General features: G+C 39.4%; 1 protein-coding gene across 44 annotated transcripts in view; it reads right to left on the reverse strand.

Moving 5' to 3' along the window:
* The window catches only part of dlg2 (discs, large homolog 2 (Drosophila)), a 183,029-nt gene that overhangs the window by 43,447 nt on the left and 112,285 nt on the right, over nt 1-27,297 (reverse strand). For 42 of the 44 annotated variants that reach the window (XM_069510320.1, XM_069510319.1, XM_069510308.1 and 39 more), the window contains 3 exons: nt 3,680-3,733; nt 2,671-2,721; nt 909-1,033 (listed from right to left, as the gene is read on the reverse strand). In XM_069510320.1, coding sequence (XP_069366421.1) covers nt 909-1,033; nt 2,671-2,721; nt 3,680-3,733 — 230 coding nt within the window. Of the gene's footprint in view, nt 1-908; nt 1,034-2,670; nt 2,722-3,679; nt 3,734-10,362; nt 11,035-21,433; nt 22,011-27,297 lie in introns of those variants that run through there. The other 2 variants (XM_069510342.1, XM_069510341.1) reach the window with 2 other exon arrangements.

A 27,297-nucleotide genomic window follows, 5' to 3' on the forward strand; every position in this document is an offset into this window, starting at 1 on the left:
TCCAGTCAGTATGGGTGTATGTGTGGTAATGTCTCAACTGTGTCTCAACATATACTGCGCAATGTTTCATGATAAAAGCCCTGTCAAGAGGGGAAGAAGTTCTGTCCATTAAATTGCTTGAAGTTTTTAAAAAATAATTTTTTAATATTAATTTATAACATTAAGTGAAATGTTTGAAGTAACTTTAAAAGGGGGCAGAAACGAGCAGGAAACAAAAAAAAGGTTTTGTCCTATGCTATGATCAGTTATAACTATCAAACATAGGGAATTAGACATAAAGTGCTGCTTCAAGTAAGTGACTGATCATTTCTGCTGTTGAGACAAAGGACTTGAACATCTGCTGTGAGGTAACAGTAGGATAAACTGATAAGTAGAATTTCCACAAGGCTCTTCTCATGCCTGTTCTCCACCAGGACGGTGCCGTTGCCAGTTTTGAACTGGCTCCTTTTGAGAATCAGCGTGCAATTTGACAGGTTCGAGAACTGAACATTAAGTAATCTGCACGCCAGTGTTGGTGGCGGTAATGCTTCAATTATTTGTTTAGTTATTTGTCAATCACAAAGAAACCTCAGGAAATAACAATACGTAATAGAGTTATATTTATGTTTATTCTATATTTCTATAAATGGTGAAGAAGTTCTTTTGGCAGCCCTTCTCATCGACATTGATGTCAGTGATTCAAACATTTGGACCAGACTTTTCTCGGTGGAAACTTTTTCTAAATGACGCAAAGCTTGTGGTTGTTTGTTGTACTACTGTGCAAGAGAGGGAAACATTTTAAGTCCTTAATCCATTTTAAAATTCTATCAAAAACAATGACACTGTTATATATAAGGTTGTTTGTCAAAAATGTTTTTTTTTCCTGTTGGATCTGAAAACCTGTCTAATCGTCGTGTAAAGGAACTGACCTCAAGCGTCCATCCTCTGCTGCAGCACCTCCAGGGATGATCTTAGTGATGAAGATACCAGGATCATCCCCGATGTGTGGGTTATCTGTTCCTCCAGCAATGCTGAAGCCCAACCCTGAGTTACCCTGTAACCATAGAAAGCAGAGGGTGAAAAAGAAGTCAACGCAGACAGAACTCACATGTACATAGTTTGCCTAATAGCCACCATATCAATGTAAACATGAACACTTGAACCAACATCAGTGTGATAAAAGCTACCTAAAATGATTTCCAGATCGTTCCCATCCATTAACATGGTGAAGGCACAACGTATGAACTGCATTGCAGACAGCCACCACGAATTAAATATGATTCCCGTTGTTGTGATTTCATTAAACACTCATGGTTTGCTCCCGTTACACTGTAATATACCTTTACCTTCATATACAACCACCCCTACATAGCAACACTATTCTGTCCATATCCCCATATCACTGTCAGATGAGCTCCTTCAATGTAAATCAAATATATGCTGATTAAAAGTGATTCTTAACTACATGTCATGTGGATTAAATTAATAATGTACTTTTAAGTATAAGATATTGTCCTTCAAATGTCAGTTTACGGGTTATTGTGATATAAGCTACATTAACCCTAAACTCAGCATCTCATTTATCTCTAATTTTCTCATTTCTAAAATGCATTTTATTACTACAAAATGTCCTCATGGCCATTAATGTATGCATTCAACGGACACTCCTTTTTTAAATGTCACTCCTGAGTTAACCTGGCTCGTTATTGTTATGACTTTGCTAAGAAATATTGCTTTTAGAAGTGTTGGCTCTGCATATAAAATCCCAAGAAGCCCAATGAAAATGAAAGCCGAGCTTTGATTAAGTTGTTTGCTGATGGGAGCCGCAGCTTCTCTTGATTATAAAATCTACTGAGCGTGCCTGCAGGCCCTTGCTGCCTGGAATGCAGAATAAAAAAATGTCCAGCTCTCCAGAGTGACAAGGGAACCAGACAGCGCTTCTCAGCCTCATCTGATGGCCGATGATTAATGTGGAGGTCATGGAATATGGATGGAGGTTGACCGCTATTTGAATCTTAGGCTCTACAGGCTTTGCTGTAGGCCTGGCTTCTTCTCTGCTCCTGATTGTATTGAAGCGATCCAAACTCCAGTCTGCTCCTCTCTGTGCCCACTGAGCTGGTTCTTCCATCTCACTGACTTGGAGATTCATTTGCAAGCTCACGTGCCACATCTGCTCACAAATCACTAAAGGGTAGCGAAGGATAAAATTGTTTTGTGCCATTTAAAAAATCTCAATGAAGTCATTTTCAAGTCAAATCACCTTCCAACCATATTGAGATGGGGAGCTGCAAAATGAGAATTCAGAACTACTGTATAAGCCATATTAAATCTAGCTGTCATTCAATTTCTTAGGAGCAATAAGCTTTTGCAGTTCAGGAGGTGAACAGTTTGGGCTTCTAGGTATACAGTTTAATACCTGTCATTGCATTGATAGGGTGGAAAAGTGAGCTAATCTGGGTATGTAAAAGTACTTCATTCCACATTCATTTCAGAGTTTAGCTCTGATATACACAGCTCAGAGAGAGACACACGCTGGGGGCAGATCCTTTGCTGAAGTAGAAGGAACGTTCCTTCTATCACATCTCTGCAGTGTATTTGAAAGCCTCCAGGAGAGACTGTTTTACTCGACCGCAGGCACGTTCTCACAGATTTTCTGAGGTCAAACACAGCTCCTGGATCTGAGATACTCACCCGCTCCAGAGTGATTTCCTCAAACTCATATTCAATTTCTGTGCCGTTGACCTTAGGAGAAAAAATAGAAAAGATTAAGCAAAGACAGTTTAAAATGAAAATACATGCTGGTGCTGTTGAAATATGTACAATTATTTTCATAAAGGATGATGTTCAGTGACTCTTAGGCCAACTCCACATACTTAAATTGAAGTGGCAGGTGCTCTCTGTGTTAAAAAGACCCTCCCTCAAGGGAAACTATTTAAGGTGATAGTTAATTAACATTGGTTATTTTTGCAACAGAGTTGTTCTCATTCTGTATTTCACTGGGATGATTAATTACCAGCGAGTTCTTCTGTCATTATGCATTGACGTAGGTAAAGTACATAAGCATATAAGATGCTGTATTTCAGATTCCCAGTTGGGCATCAGATATTATCATCAGAACTGCATATCATCACGGAAGCAATCAAGACCCAAGGACTAAATTAGCCACAGCAGGAACTGTGCAGACAAGTTTTTCATTTTTACTTTTGATAAAATCTTGGCTGTTCAGTTTATGTCCAAGCTCTGCCACATCAAATGGTTTGATAAACGTGAGAGATGTTGTCACTGCAGGATGCAGGTGCTCTCCTGTCTTTAGTTCTTTACAAATCAGAAAAGTATCTTAAACTGTTAACATTACTGCAAACTGTGACAGTTTCTCATCAAGCCCAATTTTTTTGGGAAGTATTTGTTATTAACTCAGCTTCTGGATGGCACCAAAGCTCCATTTATTTGTTTTGATGTAAAATACTATGAAAAGTGTTTGTGAAGGTCTAGAAAATCTTGTGCTGGTCTTTTATTCATGACAAACATCAATAATTGAGCACTGCGACTTCATTTGTTTTATTGAAACAAGTTACACAATGATCTCCCTTCATTCACAGCATTGGAGCATGGAGGACAGATTCTAGGCAAGTGTGTTTGAAGTATTGATCTTTAACTAGAAGAACTAGGCACAGAAAAAAGCACAATTATTCAAACTCACGTAAGGAACTGACTCCAAAGTGTCTGTGTTGACAATTATTGGGGCAGGGCTGGCCTGTAAGAGACAGAGAGAGAAGGAGGGGGAAAGAGTGAGACCCACCACTGTCCTACTTTCAGGGTACAAGCTTGTGGATCTCTGTATCATCAACAATTTAACAGTCTTGCATTTGCTGAATAGCACCATGAATACTCCTCTCTCATACATAGTACTCTGATAGAGTGATTAGCACTGGATGGGTTCAACAAGAGAGGGAGATGAGAACATGAGTAGTAAATGAATGGATGTGGTAAGTTTATATTGCTCAGATGTGTAAATCTGTCACCTTACTAATAGCAAAGATACTGCACAAGCATGGTAATTGCAGTTTCCGATTCACACAGGGCTGCAGCTTGTGTAGCCTGGAAACCTTCACCAATGGTCACACTCAGAACCTGTAACTTTCAGGTTCAGTGTGTCCTTCCTCTGCACCTGTAATGGCTGAACTGTAGTGCTATATAGTGTATTGAAGGTTTGACCTCCAGTCAGGTAATAATATTGCTGTCATAAATTGTGCAGTATGAAATAGAACCCATGTCGCACAGCACACACAAAATGTCTCCTGCTCGCCTGTTGAAAATAAGCAGATGGTTAAAGGCAGGAATCTCAAGTGAGGAAGTCTTGGCCACGGTATGAATGGACATTAGATTAACTGTTCAGTTAATGTAAACAATGAGCCCAATGCATGAGACTCACTTTCAAAATGATGCTCAAGATCCATGTGGAGATGTTTGTGAAAGTTCTCCACACAAGATGAATAAATCTCAAACATTCAACGGCAATAAACAAGAATGCAATGCATGTCGTGCAGTATTGTGTATTTGTGTGTGCGTGTGTGTGTCACAAAGCCATGATCGGAAACATATTTTATATGTGGCCATATGAGCCTCTCTTTGTCGCTCTCTCACACTCTCTCACACTCTTTCACACACAAACACACAGTCTCTCCTATTGGAACATCTCAGAGTGACTCATAGACTGTGTACCTGCTGTGCATCTGACTGACATGATGCTGTAGAAGATGTGATGGTTTGCTAGGTCATCAGTCCAGTGACAACAAGCTAAGTGTCATTGGCCAGAGACTCAGCCTGTCCACTAGTGTCTCCATCACGTTCATACGGCTTAGACCACTAGCTGCACAGCAACATACACTGTAGGATTGGCTGGTTCTTTATTTACTCACAACTAGTTAATAAACCAGCAATCTTTCATAAAATATCAGACCCTTGTTTGATCAATCAGCCAAGTTTATACACACATGTAATATCATGACTCTACTACTTCTCTAATGCAGCTCAGACTGAGCACCTTTGGCTTTATTTCAGTGATCCACAGGACAATCCTTTCTGCGATCCTGATCCGCACCAGAATATAACAGGTTCTCTCCTTCCACCAGGTGTCACAGTAATCCATTCTGTAGTTTTTGTAAAATGCTGCTAACTAAAAGTGAATGAACCAATGCTGATGAAAATATAACATGCTGTGTTCTACCATCAGCCTGTGCTGCTCTGCAGTAATTTTGCATTCACGTATCTGGTTCTCAATAGTGAGTCGAGACAATATATACTTGCACATTATTATATCAACTGCATGTGATGCCAGAATATAAATTAGCTTCTCTTTGTCGTTTCTTGAAGGGAATCCTGGGCTGTGAGTTGTGCCTTTCAGTTTGTGCAGCAGGTAGAGCAGGGAAGGAAATGTGCAGATATATGTGGTTTAAGCATTAAGACACTGAATGTAAGGCTCCAGCACCAGATCAATTTAAATGGAACATGGCAAAAGAAAAAGAAAAGAGAAACTTTATGTATATTCTGCTTCATTGTCAGGAGCTTATTCTGCCTCTCCACCAACCAACCTTCATGCTGCTGCTAACACACACTAACACACACGGAGACACATGTGTGGTAAGATGTGACTGTGAGTGCTTGTTGGCAGTGGTTAACAGTGACCCATGTGTCTCTACACCGCTTTTTATATTCTATTCTATATTCTAAAAGCTTTTCAGTGGACATGAAAGAACACATAGTTTTTTTCCTGAATTGTTATGGGTCTGGTGATGTATCTGTTAACATTATGCTCTATTTTTATTTTTGCTTATGAATCCTATGTATGAATGTGGCTCATTCAAATAAGTGAGTCTGAATTGCATAATGATTCTGAACATCACAGACTCAGAGAGACTGTGATTTTAATCAAAGGAAGAATATTAGAGTTTTCTGACTCTAGAGCAGCAAAGTCAGACACTAGAAGGACCACACTGGATTAAGATGTCTTTGGCTTGCTGTGCACGGACACTAATCATATGAAGGACTTCATGGCTATTCTCACAGAGGGCAGACAGAACTCAATTGTGACGCCAAACAACACAACATGACGGCATGAGCAGCCTCCAGCGTATTTCTTTTACTACCATTTACTGCCACAATTCTCAATAATCACTCATTTAAGCACCAAAAATGTTTGTACAAACCCCAGCATATAGCCTCCTATCACATACATCCAGTCAGAACCACTGATCTGTAATGCTTCTCAGATCACGTCACTTGAAGTAATTACAAATAGACAGAAGAAGAGAGACAAACAAACAGACTCTTCTAGCACATTTCCTTTTATTATTATGCAGGAGAGCAGGCAGCTCAAAATAATGTGATTGTAGCTCAGGAGGGTCTGTCATTAATCTTATCTTTCTATCACTGAAAGCTCTCTGGGGACCATGGGATGTCAGCTCCTAAGCAGCAGGTCATCAGTGTGGTATAGCATTCTAACATTGTGATAATAGGTAGGCTTTATAGTCGAAAGAGTATATATATATAAAAATATATATATAGACATGTATGTATAAGATAACTTGGATACTGCCACAATAAAACCATGTGTGCACACAGACCCCCAAGAGGTAGTGGCTACTCAACTGAGCACATAAATGCATAAATGCATAACTGCACTAAGGCCCATGTCTCTTCTTGTTCATGTTTCTTAACATCATCACGTGATCAATAGCTTCCAACAGCACATTAAGCCAGTGGTCAAGCAACAACACTGTGCATGAGAGGTTAACAGTCTTTCACACAACTATTAACTATACCAGTGCTTAGCCATGAAATGTTAACAGTGCTATGGTAGACCATTGCAGAATTTCCATACAGTTCTACAGTTTGACAATTTAATTAACAAAGTTTGGTGATTCTACTTATTGTTGAGGTTCTGTTTGTTTTGTGTGTCTGCAGACTGTATACGTCCACACACATTAACACATGTTTAATCTCCCAACCCATATATATAAATTCTGTCATAATCTAGTCAAGACTTGATTTGTGCATTGGGATATTGCATAATTACAAAAATTATAAAATTATTTGAGTGTCTATTTGTACTTTTGGAACAATTACGGATACTATGATAATATTGATTATCTACTATTATCGTTATTGTAACAATATTATTGTAGCATTCTGTCAGTACAGAAAAACGACAAGAACAGTTCAGTGTTATATCGTCAACATCGAGGGTGAGTGCAGAGAGAGACAGTTTTTTGAAGCTTTCAGACCGGATGCTCTCCGACATGTTGATTTCTCAAACATGTCATTCAGCAAACACTCAAATTCACCACCGGGTGCCGTGTGATTGCAGGGAGCTATAATTTGTGTTTTATCTTCTCTCCTTCTTTTACTCTGATATTGCAATGAAGAGAAGTTGAGTGACATTCATAGGCCAACTGGATGATGAGGAAGGCGTAAAGCCTGATTCGTATGATGAAAAGCTGCTGTAAGACAACATTGGACACTTTCAGTGTTACAGAGTGAGTTGGTTGTACTTCTTCAGCAGTCGTGTGCTCGGGTTGAGCTTTGCTCAATAATTCAGCAGCACCTCCATGTGTAATGGCTCATGAAAACAGGGAAGTGTATCAATAATTCACTGGAATCTTGTGTAAAAATAGTCAACAACACAACGTGGGATGTAGAGTATGTGTAGAGTAAGGGAGGAAAGATTGAGGAGTGTGACGGATGAGCTAAGCTCAAGAAGCAAGGAGATGTAAAAGGTGACTGAAACTATATTCAAAGTGAAAAGTCATTGGTCAGGGCCTAATTGCAAACAATGGATCATCAGTTATATTTTCAAATGTGATAAAAGAAAGTAAAAATGAAGAACGATAAAAGTTGCATTTGTGACAGGTTGTAACAAGTGAAATGAGATAAGGTTCAAACTTTGAATTTAGATTTTTTTCATTAAAATATGCCTTTACAGATTATTGTAACTACTGCATACAGTCTGACAGATGTTTGCTTTAGTATGAATATGTTTTCCCTCAATCTCCTCTTGTCTTTATACAGGACCTGTGATCCAGCTTATTCTCATTGTCCAGCTTTCGGTATTTCAGGTCCATGGCTAGAGAGCAGGTAGTGCTGACTGCTGCCCCTGTGCAATTTCCCTGCCTTGCATTTCCATCTGTTACGTGATGGATGGCCTCCCATTACACACCACTGGCTGTGCCTGAGGCAATTTCATTCGCACAATAGTTGCACAAACCCCACACACCCCGGCAATTAAATCCACAGTCATGAATTACTTGTGCGGTACAACAGTTTTTTAAACAATACTTATATTTCCTGAAGGAGAACACCTACTGATCAGTCCACTTTCATCTCATCTGGAAACACCAGCTCAGATAGTAATAAGCAGCCAAGCTTTTAGTCAGTTTTACACATTTACAGCAGATGTCACTCAAACACACACCTCCATACAATGATTTACAATATATAATGTCAGTAATGAGGTGATTTCTGCTCATTGAGCATTTAAGTAAGAGACAAATCATGTAAAGGAGCACTTTGTCACCATGGCTACCTTTAAAGCTCCCATAATAAAATCCCCAAAATAAAAATCTTGGAAGTGCCAATATCAAATGTCGTCTTTAAGTCGCTTGTCACTTGTATGCATCCATTTTGTGGGCAATGATACATGAAAATAGGTTTGAAGAGATCTATGTTGTGCAAAAATACATATTTCTCCCAGTTCCTGTTTATTTGGTTGGGTGTTTAACAGCTAGTTAAAGAGATCATTGGTTATACAACTAAATAGAGCTAGATCACACATATCTTATTGCTGTGCATATAACACATATCACAGCTCACACAAATCTGTAACATCATATGCATGTCAGCAGCTAAGCAACAAGAAAATGTATTATAGACTTAATGAATTGATTAGTTGATATAAAGTAAAGTATGTGCCTCTTTATAACAGTAACTGCTGGATTCTTCATTTATTTATTCACAATATCTTAAATATGTCACTTACTTTGCAGATAATTCTCTCACATCAATCAAACTATGAAGCAGCTGCTGTTTTCCAAAAAACTGTATTTAGAAAAGCTATTGTTGGGTTTTCAAGACAAGGTGAATCAGGTTGCTAGAGAAAAACATACCAGCGCAATGCCTGTATTCCTTGCCACACCCATATTTTTTCTCAGGACTTGAGAATCTTGCATCTCCGTCTCAACATATGATTCTGCTCTAGTGAGCAGATGCAGATTACCAACTCTGATTACAGATTAGACAAACACATGAAAGACTCAGTTCAGCCAGTCCCCCTTGAAATCAATTTGATCAATGCTATCAAATTACCAGATCCACCCAATATTCAGAAACTACTGGGCGTGTAGATGATGAAGTACCAACCAAACCAACTTGTGTTTGTAATGCGATTGCAAAGTATTGGCAAAGAAGCCGTTCCACCTTTTCACCTTGTGCTTTGATTTCTTGATGCTTTCCCTTTTCTTTCTGTTTACAGTGCAGTTTTTTGTGTTTGGCACAAAGTGAAGAAAAGGGTTGCCAAGACGTGCTTCAAATTTTACGATTACAGGTTTTATGAATAATGTATTTATGTTTCATGACTCCCTGAGTTGTTTCCTTTGGAAATGGGGTTGTCATCTATTTTTATTTCACTGGCATTTTGTCCATACTCCTCTTAACTAAATCATGTGAAATGAAATATTTGCTCAGGATCAGATGCACAGGTTAAGTACTTTTATATCTGTTATAAAATGAAGCAACATTGCTGTACTACCTCAATGAGATACACGTTTCTAACAAAACACTTTTTGACATTTGTGACAGGGAAATCTCTCTAAAATGTCCTTAGAACACCGAAGCAGCCTTGTCAGGACATTTTAAGACATCGAGCAACTCCATACTATGGAAGCCTAACTTAAAGAAGGAAATATATTAGGCCATAACTGGGTTTATCAATTTAATAAAACATTTCTATATTCCCTCAACAAGCCTGATCAGGAAGGGCAGATCCCACACAAGGTAACCAACCACACTGTCTGATATTTGAACCCTCAAACAAAATCTTTGCACAGTTGCACACAATGTGTGATTTGTATTTATTTTAGTGTTTTTAAAAACTTAAGTTTGACCGAACCTAAGTTTGGAATGGTTTCAAAGACAGACCCTTTGAAGATATAAGTCTGTACTGCAACTAACAAAATGACGTATAATAATTTGTTTCCTTCATCAAACAGCACAGCAACAAAATGTCCTACATCACAATATTCCATCATTGGCAGAGTTCAGCTCTGTCCAACAGCTCATTGGTCCTCACGGTCAGGCTGCTGATGTCCTCTGATAATAGCATAGATTTACCTGATAAGGCTCCTGCCAGCTTTGGACACAGCCACACTCAGAGGGCCACAGGTCACAGCTCCCCCCCTTGGCTCTGACTGCCGCCAAGCGGCTTGGACTCCTGGAGGACATGCTGTCTAAATGCCAGGCCGCCAGGCGACCTCCCTTACGAGGAAGAGTGGCACCACCAGGGATAGATCCGTAATGGTACAGCTGGCATGGGTGATGCTGATGGCGATTGCTTGGGTGCTGATGATGCCAGCTAAAGGAACATGGCTCCTCTCCACAGTCCTCCCTTCCATCCAGATCTGCAAAGCAACTCTGCTGCTTGTTCAGGTAAAGAGTCATGCTGCCGCCACGCTGCTGCCACGCAACACTAACCTTTGCTTACTTTCACACTTCCTCTTTTTGTTCCTCTTCTGTTGGTGTACTGGTACAGTCGCCAAACACAAGACACGGTCCTGCCTGATGTATGAGTGGCTCACTCTGGCAAAATGAATGATGAATGAACCAACTGGCTGGCTGCTGTAGCTGTACAGGCTACAGAGGGGTGTGTGTGTGTGTGTGTATGTGTGTTTGTGTGTCAGAGCTTCTGGAGTGGGAGAATGATAAATGAGAGGGAGAGCGGGAGGGAGAGAGAAAGGGGAGGGGGTAAGGGGAAGAGAGATAGAGAGGGAAAGCGGAAGATACAGGATGAGAATGAAATTGAGTGCAAGGAGAGAAAGAAGAGAGATGAGTGAGAGAGGACAAGGAGGGGATGAATAAGCATGATGGGAAGGAGACAGGCAGATAAGAACAGCAGGAGACAAGGGGAGGGAGAGAGAGAGAGAGAGAGAGAGAAAGAGAGATGACTGTGTGTTGGCTGCCAGCCCTCTGTCAATAAATGACTCAACTGACAGTGCTACTGACAGCATCCGCAACTCCAGGCAGAAACAAGGGATGGTTGGTGCTGCTGGTAATTGAAGGCAATGGGAGCTTGAACTACAAATCCCTGGACTGACTCTGCAGGAGTGGCTAAATTTGAGAGGTCAAACACAAGAAGCTAAATACATCTCTGCTTGAGCATTAGACATCTGGTTTTGTAAAATAAAACTTTGCAACCCCTCTAAAAAAGTTAATTTCCTATAATGACAATTTAATCTCTGATTCAAAATATGTAATTTTAGAGGTTTAATTTAAATACAGGATACAAAGAAACAGAAACAACTTCTAACAGGGAATATTACATCGGTTTTTGAAAGAACAAATAGGTCAATGCAATATCAGCAACCTCCTAAAAGATGTGGCTGCAGGCATTATGTTTTGGGGTTTTTCCGTCTGACTGTTCCATTCCCCTGAATACTATATTAGGAATACCTCAGGATTTTGGTAGTCAAAGGTAAATGGTAATGCTCTGTATTTCTATAGCACTGGTGACCACTCAAAGTGCTTAAATGCCATTCACCCAATCACCCACATATACAATGCATCTATGTGCAGCACTTTCTTTATGAGAGGGGGCAATTTGGGATTCAGTATCTTTTCCAAGGACCCTTTGGCATGTGGGAGGGGAGACTGGGATCAAACCAACAACCTTCTGTAAAGACAATGGCCAGCTATAACTCCTGAGCCGACACCTGCCCCAGGTCAAAGGTCAAAGGTTGCTCTAACATTTCAAAGCATTTTTTGTCCATCATTCCCAAGAATTAATTTGTTAATTATGAGACATTTTCAGGCATATGTCTTTTAGGATAAAATGTGATGTCATCTTATATTCAAAAGGTCAGAGGTTGACTTCACTGAGACATCCCAATTATCTGCCAAACACTGTCTGGCTCATTATTCAACACCACAAATAGAAGCAGAGATATTGTGACCATAGTGGTTGGTTACAGCTGTGGGACTGACATACAGCTGTAAGGCTGTATGTTGTTTATTCCACAGATGTCCCAATATGTCTTTACTTTCTTTAAAAAACCTCATAACCACAAAAACAATAAGAGGGTAAAAGTTCAACTGCTGCCGCAAGCCCCTAACCCACACAGTGATCCCGACCTTCGAAACCCAGTCTCACAGCTGAGGAGCACAGGAAACAACGAGCATGTCAGGCGTTAAAATTACAGGAAGCACGCTAATTCAATTTGATCACAAAGTGCATTTCTCAACTTCCACCTCACCCACTTCCTCAGTCAGATGAAATCGGGGTCAGAGGGATTTTAGTTGCAAGCAAATGCTGCCAAAACATCCAGCTGCTTTAGCATCAACATCATCTGTGATGTGAGAAAAGGGAATAATCCGTATGCCTCACAGCACCTGGAATAAACAAATGTACACACTGTGTTTATTCTGAATCTTCAACTGGAGATAATGTCACCAACAGCTTTAGAGGATTTAGCTCCAGATAAATAGATCGTTTTTCTACAGCACACAGTGCTGCCGTCACATGGTCTGTTACGTGATGCTTGAGTATGTGTGGGTGTTATCATTACCCATTCCATCTACCAGAGGCGACAGCCACAAAACAGTCAATGATGAAGAATAATACCTCATCAGAGCTGACTGAGGCAGTGAACAGCATGCCCTCATAGCAGAGAGAGCATCAGTGGGCAGCCTGAGTGTGTGTGTCACACTGTTACGAAAGATGGAGCGTGTGGGCAGCAGGGGGCATGATTGCATGGATGGTTGGTTAGTCAGAACACAATGCACAAATCAACAAACACAGACCTCTCAGCTCAGTCACCCTTTCTGACATCCCTCCTTCACCCTGTGTATTTTCAGGTTTGCCTATGTGTCTAATTTCATTATGTTGTGAAGTTGCTGCATGGCTGGGCTGTTCACAGTCACATTTGTTGAAGAAATCAGTCAGCGTTAATTGTCAAGATGCAATATGACCATAAGATTGTAAGATCAACATTATAAGACATGGAATAAACATACATTTTCTGGGGCTGAAAAGGCCAATTGTAAACTATGGCATTTACTGACATTTATTAATAATATGTACGTATGTCCTGAAACAACATTAAACCCTGAAACCAGAAGCGTAATTTTATAAGTCAGCTTTGTGACAAGGCTTCTGATTTACATGATGCTTATTTTGGGATGTAAAATCCAACTCACTGCCACTGGGATTTAATGATTTCACTTTTTCCCTGGCAACCGTAAAGATTCCCTGCAGCCTCATGAATGTAAACCAGGTGAAATGACTGTTGTCTGAAAGATAACAGTCGTATCAGGCTATAATCAGACTTAAAGGAGTAGCAGTGTTTCCCACTCAGCTGGAGACGTAAACTAAAATATGAAGCAAATGATATCACATTCACATGATATCATGCTGAGATGATTCCACACAGTGTTAGAGGCTGGTAGATTTTGGACGACGAGTGGATTATCCCTCAAGTTGTAGTGTGCTTCCATTTATAATTTGTCGAAGAAATTCATATTGTAATTTTGGATTCATTTTATTTAAACTAAGATAGTTACTTGTTAAAGTCTAGAGTTTATATGTCAGTGTGTAGTTGGGCAAAATAATGACATTTCCATGCTTAGATCTATTTTTTCATTTAGTCTTATTTTCTTCCACTACAGTCTTAACTGTCTAGGCTTTTCTTCATTAGTAAATATGAAAAGTGAATAATTGGCTGTATTTATATAACACTTTTCTAGTCTTGATGACCACTCAATGCACTTCACAGTAGTTTTTTGCCATTCACACACATATTTATACATCAGCACTTTATCATGAGAACAGTACAGTTGTGAGTTAGAATTTGGGGTTCATTATCTTGCCCAAAAACCCTTTGGCACGGAGAAGACTGGGATCAAACCCCTGACCTTCTGGTTAGAGGATGATCCGCAGCCGTTCACAAGGCAATGTGTATATTAGGTTTATACTATATGTTTAAATATGCTGCTTCTAAAGCTATTCATTGTCTGAACTATTAGAGGATTGTGTCAGGCTATTGTCGCTCTCTCTCTGCGTGCATGTGATAAAATACTGCAGCAGATTTCACCTGCTTTTCTCAGACAATTTCAGACAGCTGCATCTACAAAGTGGTCAGTCAGGTTTAATGGCTGTTTGTCTTCTCTTTGATTTGTTTTCCTGTTAATACATATTACATTCTACACACAGATGCATTCAAAATGAGCTGCAGAGCCTCGTAAATGTCCCCCTAGTGTCTAGCTGACGGTAATCCCATTCGCCTTGGGGCTTCCATAATCATTAGTAAGAGCTGAGCTCTGTTTGTATCATCTAAGAGACATGAGACAGAGACAGCCAAGTGTAATACAGACAATAAATAACCAACACAAACCACAAAAAAAACCAGACCTCCATAAAACGAACATATTGTATACATCAGACAAAATGTGGGCTGTTTCTATTGCTCCTCAGACTGAAACCTCATTACTCATATCCGAGCTGTAGTCTGCATCTCTCGAACAAGATTTTATTACACTAATAGATGCAGTCCTCGAAAAGTCCTCATTACTACGACAAGATGATGACGAGACAGCATTGTCATTTAACACAAACTGTGACTATATATCAATATGAAATATTGTTGATGGAAAAAGTTAAAATGTACGGAGCCCCTAAAGGGACATGGGAGAAAAAAAAAAAAAGAAACGTATCTCGTGCGCACAAGAAAGTATGTCGCGAGCACGAGAAAGTATCTCGCGAGCACGGGAAGGTATCCCGTGCGCACATGAAAGTATCGCGTGTGCACGAGAAAGTATCTCGCGAGCACGGGAAGGTATCCCGTGCGCACATGAAAGTATCCCGTACGCACGCGAAAGTATCTCGTGCGCACGAGATAGTTTTCTGGTGCGCACGAAAAAGTATCTCGTTAAGCACATGTAGTTGACCGTACGCCTGTGCTCATTAAGATCATTAGCATCAAAGAATGGCTGCAGAAGTGGACTTATTCTCTTTTCTGAAAACGCGAAATATACCTGGCATGCAATACTTTCACGTGCTCACGAGATACTTTTTCGTGCGCACCAGAAAACTATCTCGTGCGCACGGGATACTTTCTCGTGCTCGCGGGATACCTTCACGTGCTCGCGGGATACCTTCACGTGCTCGCGAGATACTTTCTCGTGCGCACGAGATACATTTAATTTTTTTTTTTTTAACCCATGTCCCTTTAGGGGCTCCGTAAAAATGTGGTTTTAAAAAATGTAACTTTATTTCAATGGCAAAAAAAGTGTAAACCGGTGACGACTAATGAAGTTTTTCATTAGATAATGACAAGATAAAAATGTATGTGTGACCTAAATGAAATAACAAATATTACTTTTGCATTGCAGGACTGGACTTAAGAAAATGTTTAGTAAAACTAGACAAAACGTTTTCAACTAAAATATTATTATGTTATTGAATTATATGTTATTGAAATAATGCAGTATTTAAACCTTTAAATTGATTACTAAGTCTATCAACTCCGATTCAAAAATCACAACAGATCAACATTAATAATATATCATATCTTAACCAATGCGAGTAATACAATTCAGTAGTCATATTGGAAGAGAACGCAATATGGAACTGCTGTTAAAGAAATCTAAGAATCCATAATGAACAGGTGTTTTGAATTGATCTTTCTCATAGTGGCATTCATTTTGGGTGCTTAAATTGTTCTATTAGATTATTTCTCATGGATAAACATGCACCTTTCAAAAAGCTCATGAGGCTGAATGCTCAGCTATAGGCCTACTGTTTGAAACAAAAAACAAAGCATGGTCTCTTGTCAGATGCTTCGGGACTCATCCAACTGACATTACTTTAGATGAAAAAATGCACAGCCTATGTAAGGAAAGCTAAATCAAACATTATTCACCATTTAGGCAGTTCATTCAGAGTGCTTATAACCTTGAACTGCCATTTTTCTTTTGACATCTTTTCACATTGATTTTGCCTCTGCTGGTCATTTATTCATTGCTATGTTTCCAGGAACCAAAGATATGAATGGTGCTTATACCTTGTAAACCATGCCTGTCAGTCAACATTACCAGCAGATGCTAATGCATAACAAACCATTTATACCAGGAAATCCACTCAGTCAAAATAGATCCTTTCTGTTTAATGTGTTGCACTAATTTCTTCACTGAGCAAATAACCCACGTATTTAATCTTTTGAACAGGTATAATTCCTAGTATGTGGAAGTCTGCTCATATGGTTCCTTTGTACAAAGGAGGTCGTGACAGTGATCCCAATAATCATTAGACAAGAGCCAAACTTCCCTTTCTGGCAGAATTTCTGAAATCACTGGTGAACAACCAATTCTAAAAATATATGAACCCTCACCACCCACATTGCCATCCTTCCTTTAATACTAGTTGGACATGATATTGTTTCCTGTATAGCAAAAGGAAGTACTGTGCTTCCATTTTCATTAATTTCTCAAAATCAACTTTATATACTGTAGATCAACGTCTGCTTATTAAGTTATAACATAATAATGTGTCTAAGCTGGAAACATTCAAGAGTATTTGCCAGTAATAATTCCACAAGTATCACTTATGGTCCCTGCCTTATCTACTATTAGGAGTACATCATATTATAATATTACCTCTAACTAACTGTGACATCAATGCTATTCTGTTAAGTTTTGCTGACTGTGCAAATTGTTGTTTGTCTTAGTGCTCTTCATGATGCTCAAACTCTATTCTTTCCTCTTGAGAGTCACACTGTATAAATATCTATTGGCTTGATGAATCATTTACATTAAAACATCACACTGAAAATCTCATCAAGTAATTGCAGCAAAAACTCTTTGGACAGAAGCAGTTTCTCTTTGACTTGTAGAAGAGATATAGTTGAGGTTGTCCTATATGATGATATACTACAGACACGCATCTGCTTCTACTCTCAAACCACTAGATTGTATTTATCGATCTACCCCTAGATTCATAGCCAGGGACCCAGCTGACAATCACCTTTGTATTCTGTTTACCAAGGGTTTACATCCACAAAGTGCTTATTAGACCTTCACCGCCATGCACAACATCTTTTGTATTTCTGTATCTCAACACTTCTGCAAATGAAGAAAACATCAATCATTTTCGGTGCTTGAATATAGTTTCTTAAAAATGCATTAATAGATTTGCCTCATAATTGAATGGCAAGATTCTATACAGATGTAAATATTCACCTCAGTGAAGGATATCACAGCCTGTGTGACCTCAGATGAGGTTGTATACATTAATTAATGTACAATTACTTGCTGTGCTATAAGACTGTTTAACACGTGTACTATCTCCAGGGTAGTATACAGTCCAATCAAACCTGGGATGGTTGTGTGTGAGCTTCATTGTCAGTGCATCTAGAAACCATTTGACCCCTGACACAAACTCGGGATGAGCTAATCAAAATCTGACAGGTCATTTAGTGTGACGGTGCAACTTGATTGAACAGCTCTCAGCCGCTCAGGCATCTGTCACGAAGGAACACAATCTTCATTGCAATGAGGAGGAGAGCTCATGGTAGGAAAGTTGAATTGCTTTAATGGGCCATTTTCTCTCCTGTTCCATCAACATGTGGCCTGTGGCTATTCAAGAAAGCATCATTAACCAGTTTGGGTTGATAACTCTCCCCACAAATTATTTTACAGGATATTTTCATACTATAACTCAACATGTGCAGGTGCATCCAGTGATGTCAGAAGCACAGCTTTTATGGAAGTATGTAGACCCTCTTGTCTGAAAATTCAATATCTGGCCTTCATGGCAATGCACTGCACATTGGATATAAGTGTAAAATGCATTGACACATTTTGCCAAACTGAGAAGAGAATGTAAATGATATGCATCAATTGTACAACTTGAAACATAAACAAGAACCTTCTTCAGTTGTCTATAAACTTAAGGTGCAAAACGAAACCTTTCTAACAAACATTTTAGTGCACTGACATGCATTGAATAGCATGCAATACATCTAACTTGCCACATGGGGGCACTTACACTTCAGCTTTTGGGTGTAGGCCTGACCAACTAGCAGCATCTGCTTACTTAAACTAATTTACACCTTTGACAAGTTGGTGGATTTGTTATGTCATGTCTCCTTCATAACACAATGGTAATGTTAATCTACACAAACACATTTTTTCTAGTCATTGTGGAGTGGGCATGTTCCACTCTGATGGCTCTGGTGTGCAGCTTTAGAACAAAAAAACATTTAAGCAAAGGGATCAAAGGCCACCTGCAGTCACACTGACGCAAAAAGGCAGACAGACATTTGTCCTGTGTTGTTTATCCAGGATCAGTGTTTGTGTGTGTGTGTGTGTGTGTGTTGTCTTTAAGTAACAAATACCGCCCTCTGGCTCTACTTAGTTAAATTCTGCTTTTGATTTGAGGGTTGGCAATAACAGGCATACTGCAGGGGTCATTTATTCTGAGTGAGTCAACTGAACAAAGTGAAATTGTGCTGCATTCAGCATGCTGGACAGAGCAGTTACCTGGTACCCAACAGAGTACAAGCCAGAGGGTAAATATGGTTGACAGTTTCCATGATCTCTTAGTTGCCAAGAACACATCTTGCCACATACCCCATTGTAGCCTTTCCTGTCTTCAATGAATGAGGGCCCATATGTTGGCTGTGCAAAACATGTTTACTTGTCTACATCCAACTGAGATAAAACAAAGAATGATGGATGATGCAGGGATGTGAAGCTGGAACTGACACCACATTGTCTCGTAAATCACAATTGGGCCCAGGGCTCCCACAGGCATAAACCGAAAATCTTTGATATGGCAGCCCCAAAATGTCACAAAATTATGACTTTCGGACAGTTAACCCTCTAAATCCCATTTAACTGACATCCATTTCTCTTGTCTCTCAAAACTCTTCCGAAGCCAGTCTGTTGCAAAGTTAAGTGCTTGCATGTGTGGCCATGGGGCGGAGTTTGAAATCACCCAGCCTTGAGCACCTTTGGTTTACAAATAGAAAAATCTGTTTGTATTAAAGTCCTTTGTATCTTGGACACTTTAATAGACACACTGCTGCTGGGGTTTAGCACAATACATTTAGTAGTAACCCTTAATATAAATACTAACAGAATAACTACAATTCTCAGGGCCAGTATTTATTTCACTCTCCAGATCAGTTGCATTCATTTCAAAAATGTTTTTTTTGTGATGCAAACACTGCATCCCCTCCAACGCCTTCACAATAAAAGTGAAGTGTTGTACTGTTAAGCTGCAGTGGATATTTTAGCCATGAATGATGGTTTGGCTTTATGTCAATTAGGATTTAAACAAGATTAGTAGTTGTTCAACTGATATTTAGACATATGGAAGTTCTGCTGCAATAGCTTTTTATATTCTCACACTGTTCCCTGTTACAATATAAAATTAAATTTATATAATCTGCGGTTTACATATAATTATTATTGAAGACCTAATCTCTCAGGAAACTCTATGGAATTACTTTTTTCACATTAACTTATTTAAACACATTGGTAAAATCCTTTTTCTGTGCATATGTAACCTTCAGATTTACTTTATCACCTTGACATTCTTCTGTACAGACAAACCAACATGCTACTTACTTGTACTTATTGACAGAAGGCTGCAGTACTTTGTCTTTAACATGACACATCAATAAAGACAGAGCAACCATAAGTTATTCAAACTCAAATATTGTCACTTAAAGGTCCAGTGTGTAAGATTTAGGTCAAAGGGATCTATTGGCAGACATTTCATGTAGAATAATCTCCCCATGATGTTTTCACTAGTTAATTTCATCTAAATTGTATGAATTGTAGTTTTCTTTACCCCAGAAAAGAACCTTTATATTTAAATACTTTATATTTACATCGAGGGGACCCTCTGTACGGAGGCCGCCATGTTTTTTACATTAGTCCAGACTGGACAAACTAAACAACTTTTGAGTTTTTATGAAAACTGAAGCTACCACAGGTTCTTTTTCATGTTTGGAAGGAGAGAGTGAGGTGAGGGGTGTTCAGCTGCAACATGCAACTTCAACACTAGATATCACTAAATTCTCCAAACTGTACCTTTAAATAGAATTTTGACCCAAACATGATTTTTCAAGGGATCTAAGAAATGCTTTCCGACATTAAATGTATGAAAAAGCACACCCATCATCATATATTAACGATAGATTATACAACAACAATAATGCCACATAATGTTTCTGCTTCCATTGGGATATCCTCCAGAAATGTTTAACAAGGACTTTTTTTCTATACTTAAAATGATCTCTTGTGTGGCAATGTAGTTAATCATATGTTCCTTTCCGGGCCAAGTACAGTCACTGCAATCCAAAGTCGAGACATTAAACACTAAGATGTCTATAATGCCTATAGTTTTGACAAATATTTCCCATAATAGTAGTATTATATTCAAATATTCATGATTATTGCCATGCTAGGTTAATGGATTTCAAAATATCCTTCAACTGAAAACAATGGTTTCTGGGAAAAACTACAGCACCAATTTACAGTAGCCCTGCCATAAACAGCAATCACCATGAGGAGTTACACAGAGAAGAAAAAATGTCCTAAATGTCCCATTAACAGCTATTTCAGAGAGGGCAGCCCATCATTCACACCCGGTCATATTCAAGCAACCAACCAAGGGACTGACCTCGCTCTCCTTCCAGCTCGACAGTTTCACTTGCTCAAACATCTCCATCTGTGATCAACTGTGCACCAAGTGCATACTGCAATGAAGTGAGGAAAAAACATATATTCTTATCCTCCAACAAAACTTTGCAATCACATCAACCCTAGAGTGGCTTAAACCTCAACCTTGACTAAAAGGTGGAAGATAGTGAACACATCAAATTATAGAGTAAGCTATTTTATCATGTTATTAATGGCACAACCCAGAGAGCAGTGGAAATTAACCAAATCGAAAGCTATAAAAAGCCCCAGTGGCTGTTGACGTGACAGATCATGAGCCAGCGACTCCATTAAGTGATACAAGTAAAATCTAATAGGAAATATCTGCTATTTAATGATTCCATATATCTAAGAAACCTGTTGGATGAAAGCTACATTCAGAATAATGTGGAATGTAATAAAAATATATAATTAAACCCTTCTAACACAAAGATGTCAGTGATATATCTGTCTCAGAGCTTTCTACCTGTGATTCATCCTCAGTGCCATAGTGTCTCTTCTTCAGCTTCTCTGTCAGGGTCTGTTTCCACTTGCAGACAGTTACGAGTGAGGGCCATTTCACTGGACTCAAATTGAGATTAAGACCCATACTCAGGCTCCCCAGATCTGGGGCCCAGCCCCGCAGGATGTCCATGGACAGTCTCTTCTTGAGGGTTCCCAGGCCTTCAGAACGTGGAGGGGGCAGAAGGTTCGGGACGCTTCCTCCATGGAGCGTGTAGCCCAGCGATGAGTTGTTCATCATGCTGTCCCACCGTCGCTTCCCCATAAAGCTCATCGTGAACGGTCTGTACATCCAAATGAACCCTGACCGACTTACCAATCAGATCAAACAGCTTCTAGAAACAACAATCTTCTTTTTGTAAAGACATCCCTATGAAGATACACAGTTCAGTGAGTTCCCACATCTTCAGAAGTAAAATAATCCATTCTAATCCAGTTTACATTATCATAAAATCCACTTCTCACCCATTAGCTGGAGTTTGGGTGGATTAGAGGCCCTGTGTCGGACACATCTGCCTATCTATGTGCAGCTGGAAGACACAGTGCATTCTTTACATAGGAGGACAACAGATGTAGTGGAGCTGTCGAGGACGGATGGTTGATATTGCTCTAGGGGGGTACGAGCCAGGGGAAACACTTGCGACACATACTCAATATATCTGATTGGGTGAGAGCGGCAGTGGCTGGGCCAAAGACGTGAATGTGATTGGATTAGGCAGGGCAGAGTGCTGGGTGCTAGAGCCCACTGATATAACTCACATGGAGGCATAATTAATGCCTGAGGGAAGTCAGCTCTCTCAGGAAGCCAAAACTAGATTAGAGACAGATCAATGGAGCACGTCAGGAAAAGAGGTGGAGCCCATGCCACAAACAAACACACACCCATCAAAACACAAACACACAATAAAGAGCTGAAAAAATAAACTTAGTCACGGCAGTGGGAGGTGGATCAAACGCAAGCAAAGTGAAAACTCTAGGAATAAAGCAGCTTTAACCTTTTGTCCCACACTTTTGTGATTGGCACAATCTGAGAGAAGAGGCTGAACCAGTAAAGAGAGGGATAAGCAGCCTCCTCAACAACCTGTCTGTCTCCTCCCATTCTTCCACTTTGTGTTCTGTCTCTTTCATTTGCACGTTTGTCAATGGCCTCTTCTCTTTTAACCAGCCCATGGCCATCTCCCTCCCACACACAGGCTTCTCATTTTCTCCCTGCCTGTCTTGCACTGGGTCAGGCTGCATGAGGATGTACGGATGTTAGAACAACTCAGGCCTCAGGTCTGGGCTGCCTGGAAGCAGTGACGCTCTCTGCTTCAGCACTGGATGACTGCAGGATTAGACTCGCCCGGCCTGACAATGAAAACAACTTGTAGGTAAGACACACATAAATAATGGTAGAGGGTAAACAGAATGTGAAACCTGTACTCAGCTGGCAGCAGACATGTTGGATAGGCTTAAAAATAAAAGAAATAGTCACACAGATAACACCATCACACTGCCATTTTCACTCTGTTCTCCTACTGCTTGACCTCTCAAAAACCCACTCAGCCATCATGCTACAAGAGTGCATATCCATTATTGTAAAGGCCGGTTCCCACACAGCAAATGGCTGTTTTGCCACTAGGACAGCATGAGTGTAAGAAAGAAAAGCAGGCTAAAGAGCTAAAAGAGAACGAGGAAAAGACAAAGAGTGGAAGACAGAGAAAAAAAGAGCTGATTACTAAAAAATAGAGTTTAGAATTTAAAAATCTTAAAAATCTGTTACAGTGGCCAAGCCCAAAGGCACAGCACCTAAAATTATTGTAAAATACTTTTTCTCTGGATTCAGCCGAATATTTTGGCACTGGATAGAAACTGATTGATTGATTGATATTTATACCCCATATTAGGCAATGAGAAAAGAAAGGCTTTCCTTTAGGTTCCTGTGAGCTGAGTTAATGTTGAATCCAGTCTGCAGGGATCAGAATCAGTATTCAGCTTCCAACAAAGATGAGTGAGAAGCAGGATAGTTCATGGTGATGAGGGTGTTTGAGGAGGCAAAGGGGAAATGGAGGCTATTCAGATGACGCTGACAGTGAATCCCATTCAAAAATGACTCGAATCATTCAAACTAAGATGTAGCTGCTTCAAACCAACCTCACAATTTCACAACAGTTAAACACAGCCTACAAGCATTTCCAATTTATGTTCATAGATTGAATTTTACCACACTGTGCAGGCAATCTCAGCAGTTTGTTTACAGCAAGCCTTTGTCAGCAGATTACCAACACTGCCTGCTCAAAGAATAAGCGTGAACGTTGTAGAGATGTAGTGGTTCTCTGCTGTCTCTAACTCTTTGACTTGCCAGTATCTAGTGACGTTCTGCCTCTATGTAACCATAATACAATATGACTTTGACTATGACTTTGACTATGACTTTTACAAGACACAGTTTTGTCTTTTGGGGTAGTCAAGGACTTCCTGATTGTAATAACATAATTCATTTATAGAATGCTGAACATGTTCTTTGCAACTGCACTATTACAAAAAAAACCTAGTGTGTCTTATTTATTTAGTGATGTTGGCTTATTTCTGTGGGCTCAGTTTGTAATTATGATATCTCTGACAGCAGACAGCCATTCAGCAGCTGTGGGGGTTGCTGTGATCCGTGCTAAGTCCTTTGAAATAAAGCACAGTTCACTGTGGACAGCTGTAGAAACAGATTAATTTGGGCTGTTTGGAGAGCAAGTTACCATTTGAAGTGGAGAGCCAGGTAGAGGCCTGAATGGCTTCTGTGACAAAATGACAGAGACACAGGAAACAACCATTATAATGAATTTATTTTGAATACTTTAAATTATTTATGTCAATTTATATATTTTAAAACGGCAATTTTGTATTTGAAAATTACCATTTGACATATTAGGGTCAATCTTGGTCCCACATGCTTATGTTTGGGGATTTACTGTCTCATCTATCTTTCTCTTTCTTCTACTGTAGCTCCATGAGCTCTATCTTTAATCCCTAGCCCATGTCCCCTCTCCATGTCTATGGAGGTAAACAATTGTTGAATTATGTAGGCTGGTTTTATTTCAGTGACAGTTCACCTGTCTCCCTTGCTTCATTTAACAAGGTAACAGGTACAGGCTGACTGCAGCAGTGTAAATGTGATTCTGTTTAATTTAGCACTTTTTTGTGGAAGGTGAGATAATCAGTTGTGTGAGAAGAGTATCCACAGGTTGGCAGAGCTACAGAAAAGTGTGTATGCCATTAGTTGTAGTCAAGTTACTTTGTGAGCCATAAAGTCGTGCAGGCTGATGTATAGTAACGGAAGAGAGGTGCATTGTCTGCATGGGTGAATCATCAAGGCATTGGGTTAGATGATAGACTGTTTGAATTACATGGCAGAACTTCCACCTCTTAATGTTACCAACTACTGATCTGATACCAGCAATGTGCTTCCACATATTTACAGACTCTATTAGCAGTTAGCGACATCATCGTGCATCTGGGTATAGAGATAGAGAATAGCGAGGGTCAATAAAATAATTGCCAAACATTGCAGTTAACCAGTGTGTTTGTAGTAAAGTGGGCCTATTAAGGGCAACACACTGATGGTGAATAACATAATTTATTCTATTTAACTACATACAGTATATTTGCAGTTGTATGTTGTGAGTGGCTGGATCTATTGAACTCCATATTTGCACATACTACTATGAGAAACAATATTTCAGCAATGGACACGAGTTAATTTCATAAAAATTCATCCAGAGAGAGAAGATATGCAATAAAGGTCCTCAGCACACATCAAACCAGAGATCAATCAGTCACAAGGATGCCCCAATATAAAGAGCTTTAATAGAAACCTCCACTCTGGCATACAGGCAGCTCAAAGCACAGCATGATATTTGTTTGAAGAGGTTGGGGGGTTACTATTACCTCTACAAAAAACATTTGACGGTAATTGTAGACAATGTGATTTTAACCTGGATACAAAACTCGCCAGCACAATATGACCTTATCCTGTTAGGCAAAATCCATCCTTTGCTTCATGCCAGCCGGTGACTCATTCTTGACTTCACTAACATTGCCTCGCTCATCTGACCAACCAAAATATAACCTGATATCTGTGTTACAAATTTAGCCATAGCCTTTTAATTCCCTTTTTGACCTTGCTTATCCCATTTATTACCAAAACACTATCACTACATAATGCATTTGCTCTAAATTGCTGAAACACAGCTTTATCTAAGCCTTTTGGGAAGACACTGCAGATCAAAAAATTAAATATAATTTAGAAAATAACGCAGCAAGCCTGTACATATATCCGTATATGATCCACAATTTAATTATCTTTCATGTAAAATGTGCTGAAACAATTTCAACAACTTTCTGTATAACTCGAAAAATTTAATGAAACAGTAACAGTGTGCAGTGGAAATACGGATCTTAAAATCATTTATAGAGAGAGGGTATTAAACTAAATTTAGATATGGCATGGATAGTGTAGATCTAATAATTGAAGAATTCTTCCAATTTGGTTTCAAAGCACTGCTGCATGAACCTGTTCTTCTAGATGTGAGGTGTCTGTTTTAATCAAAACAGAATAATAGGTAGTGCGGAGGAAAATCATTTGTCCTGGGAAAGGAACACTAAAAGAGGACATGTTTGCTTACTCAGAGCTGATAAATATAAAATAACTTGAATATCAGCTTGCTTTAGTCTTATCTACTATTGCATTCAATAGTTTGAACTTGAACTCTGTGGCAGGGCTTTAGTAAAATACTTTGGGTTGGTGGAAACAACTTCACTCTACCTTAGGGGATGGGAAAACTGACATGTTCACAACTGGGAAGCTTACAGGTGCTGTAAGTACAGGCCATTCAGAACAGAGATGAAATCTGAGAGCACGTTGGTTTAAAATATCACACAGCTCCAATTAGTTGCTTCCCAGCTGAGCGGAGGAAAGTGTCCTCATGTATTATTGCATTCATACACTTACATGCATACAGCCCCAGAGCTCCATCACCCTGTGATACCACAGTCCGACCAGGTCATTTAATAAAGACCACCATGGAGACTGGGAAAGAATGGGGTGCACATTCTGCTCCTCTTTCTTTGTATGAGAATGTTCAGAAATTCTAACACCTCCAATATTTAGTTTTCAAACTTAATATTAATTCCATCATATGAGGATGTTAATCTTTCAAACAGTCTCTGCTGTTCAATAAGTTATTTCAAAAACATGTAAAAGGGAAGAGTCAAATTGTAATCCCACTCTTATGCAAATGTTAACAGTCATGTCATTAGATGTAGACTACTGTATACAGCAATAAATGCAGTATGGTTATTCACTACATCTATTTCTGAAAACCCTATATTGTTTGTTATTGCAAAAGCATTATCCCAGTACGTTATGCCCATTATTGGTTCCATTTAGCCAGTACCTTAGGCCATTAGGTAAAATACAAGCACTCAACTGCAGCATCTGTTCCACCACATCTCTTGAAAACACACACACACACATTTGTTGGTAAGCAGCATAGTGCTTTTTGTCCACTAAATGTGGCCTTGCCACACGCACTGCAGGGGGTCACAGATTACGTATGTAGCTAGAGTATAATCAGTTGGATTGATAGTTAGATAATTGGTGAGATAGTCTACAGTGGAAGATGTTGGCATGAGACATGAGGACAAAAGTGGGATGAGTGCGTCAAAGAGTGAAAAAAACAAAAGGAAGGAACCTGGGGCTCCTAGATTGTGTAAAGGCCAAAAAATGGGCTTGTGGCCAGAGCTATTTCTCATTTTGATGAAAAACAGCAGCTGGAAGAACTTTGGGTATTTAATGGA

This window comes from Paralichthys olivaceus, chromosome 15 (assembly GCF_024713975.1).
Source record: "Paralichthys olivaceus isolate ysfri-2021 chromosome 15, ASM2471397v2, whole genome shotgun sequence".
NCBI lineage: Eukaryota > Metazoa > Chordata > Actinopteri > Pleuronectiformes > Paralichthyidae > Paralichthys > Paralichthys olivaceus.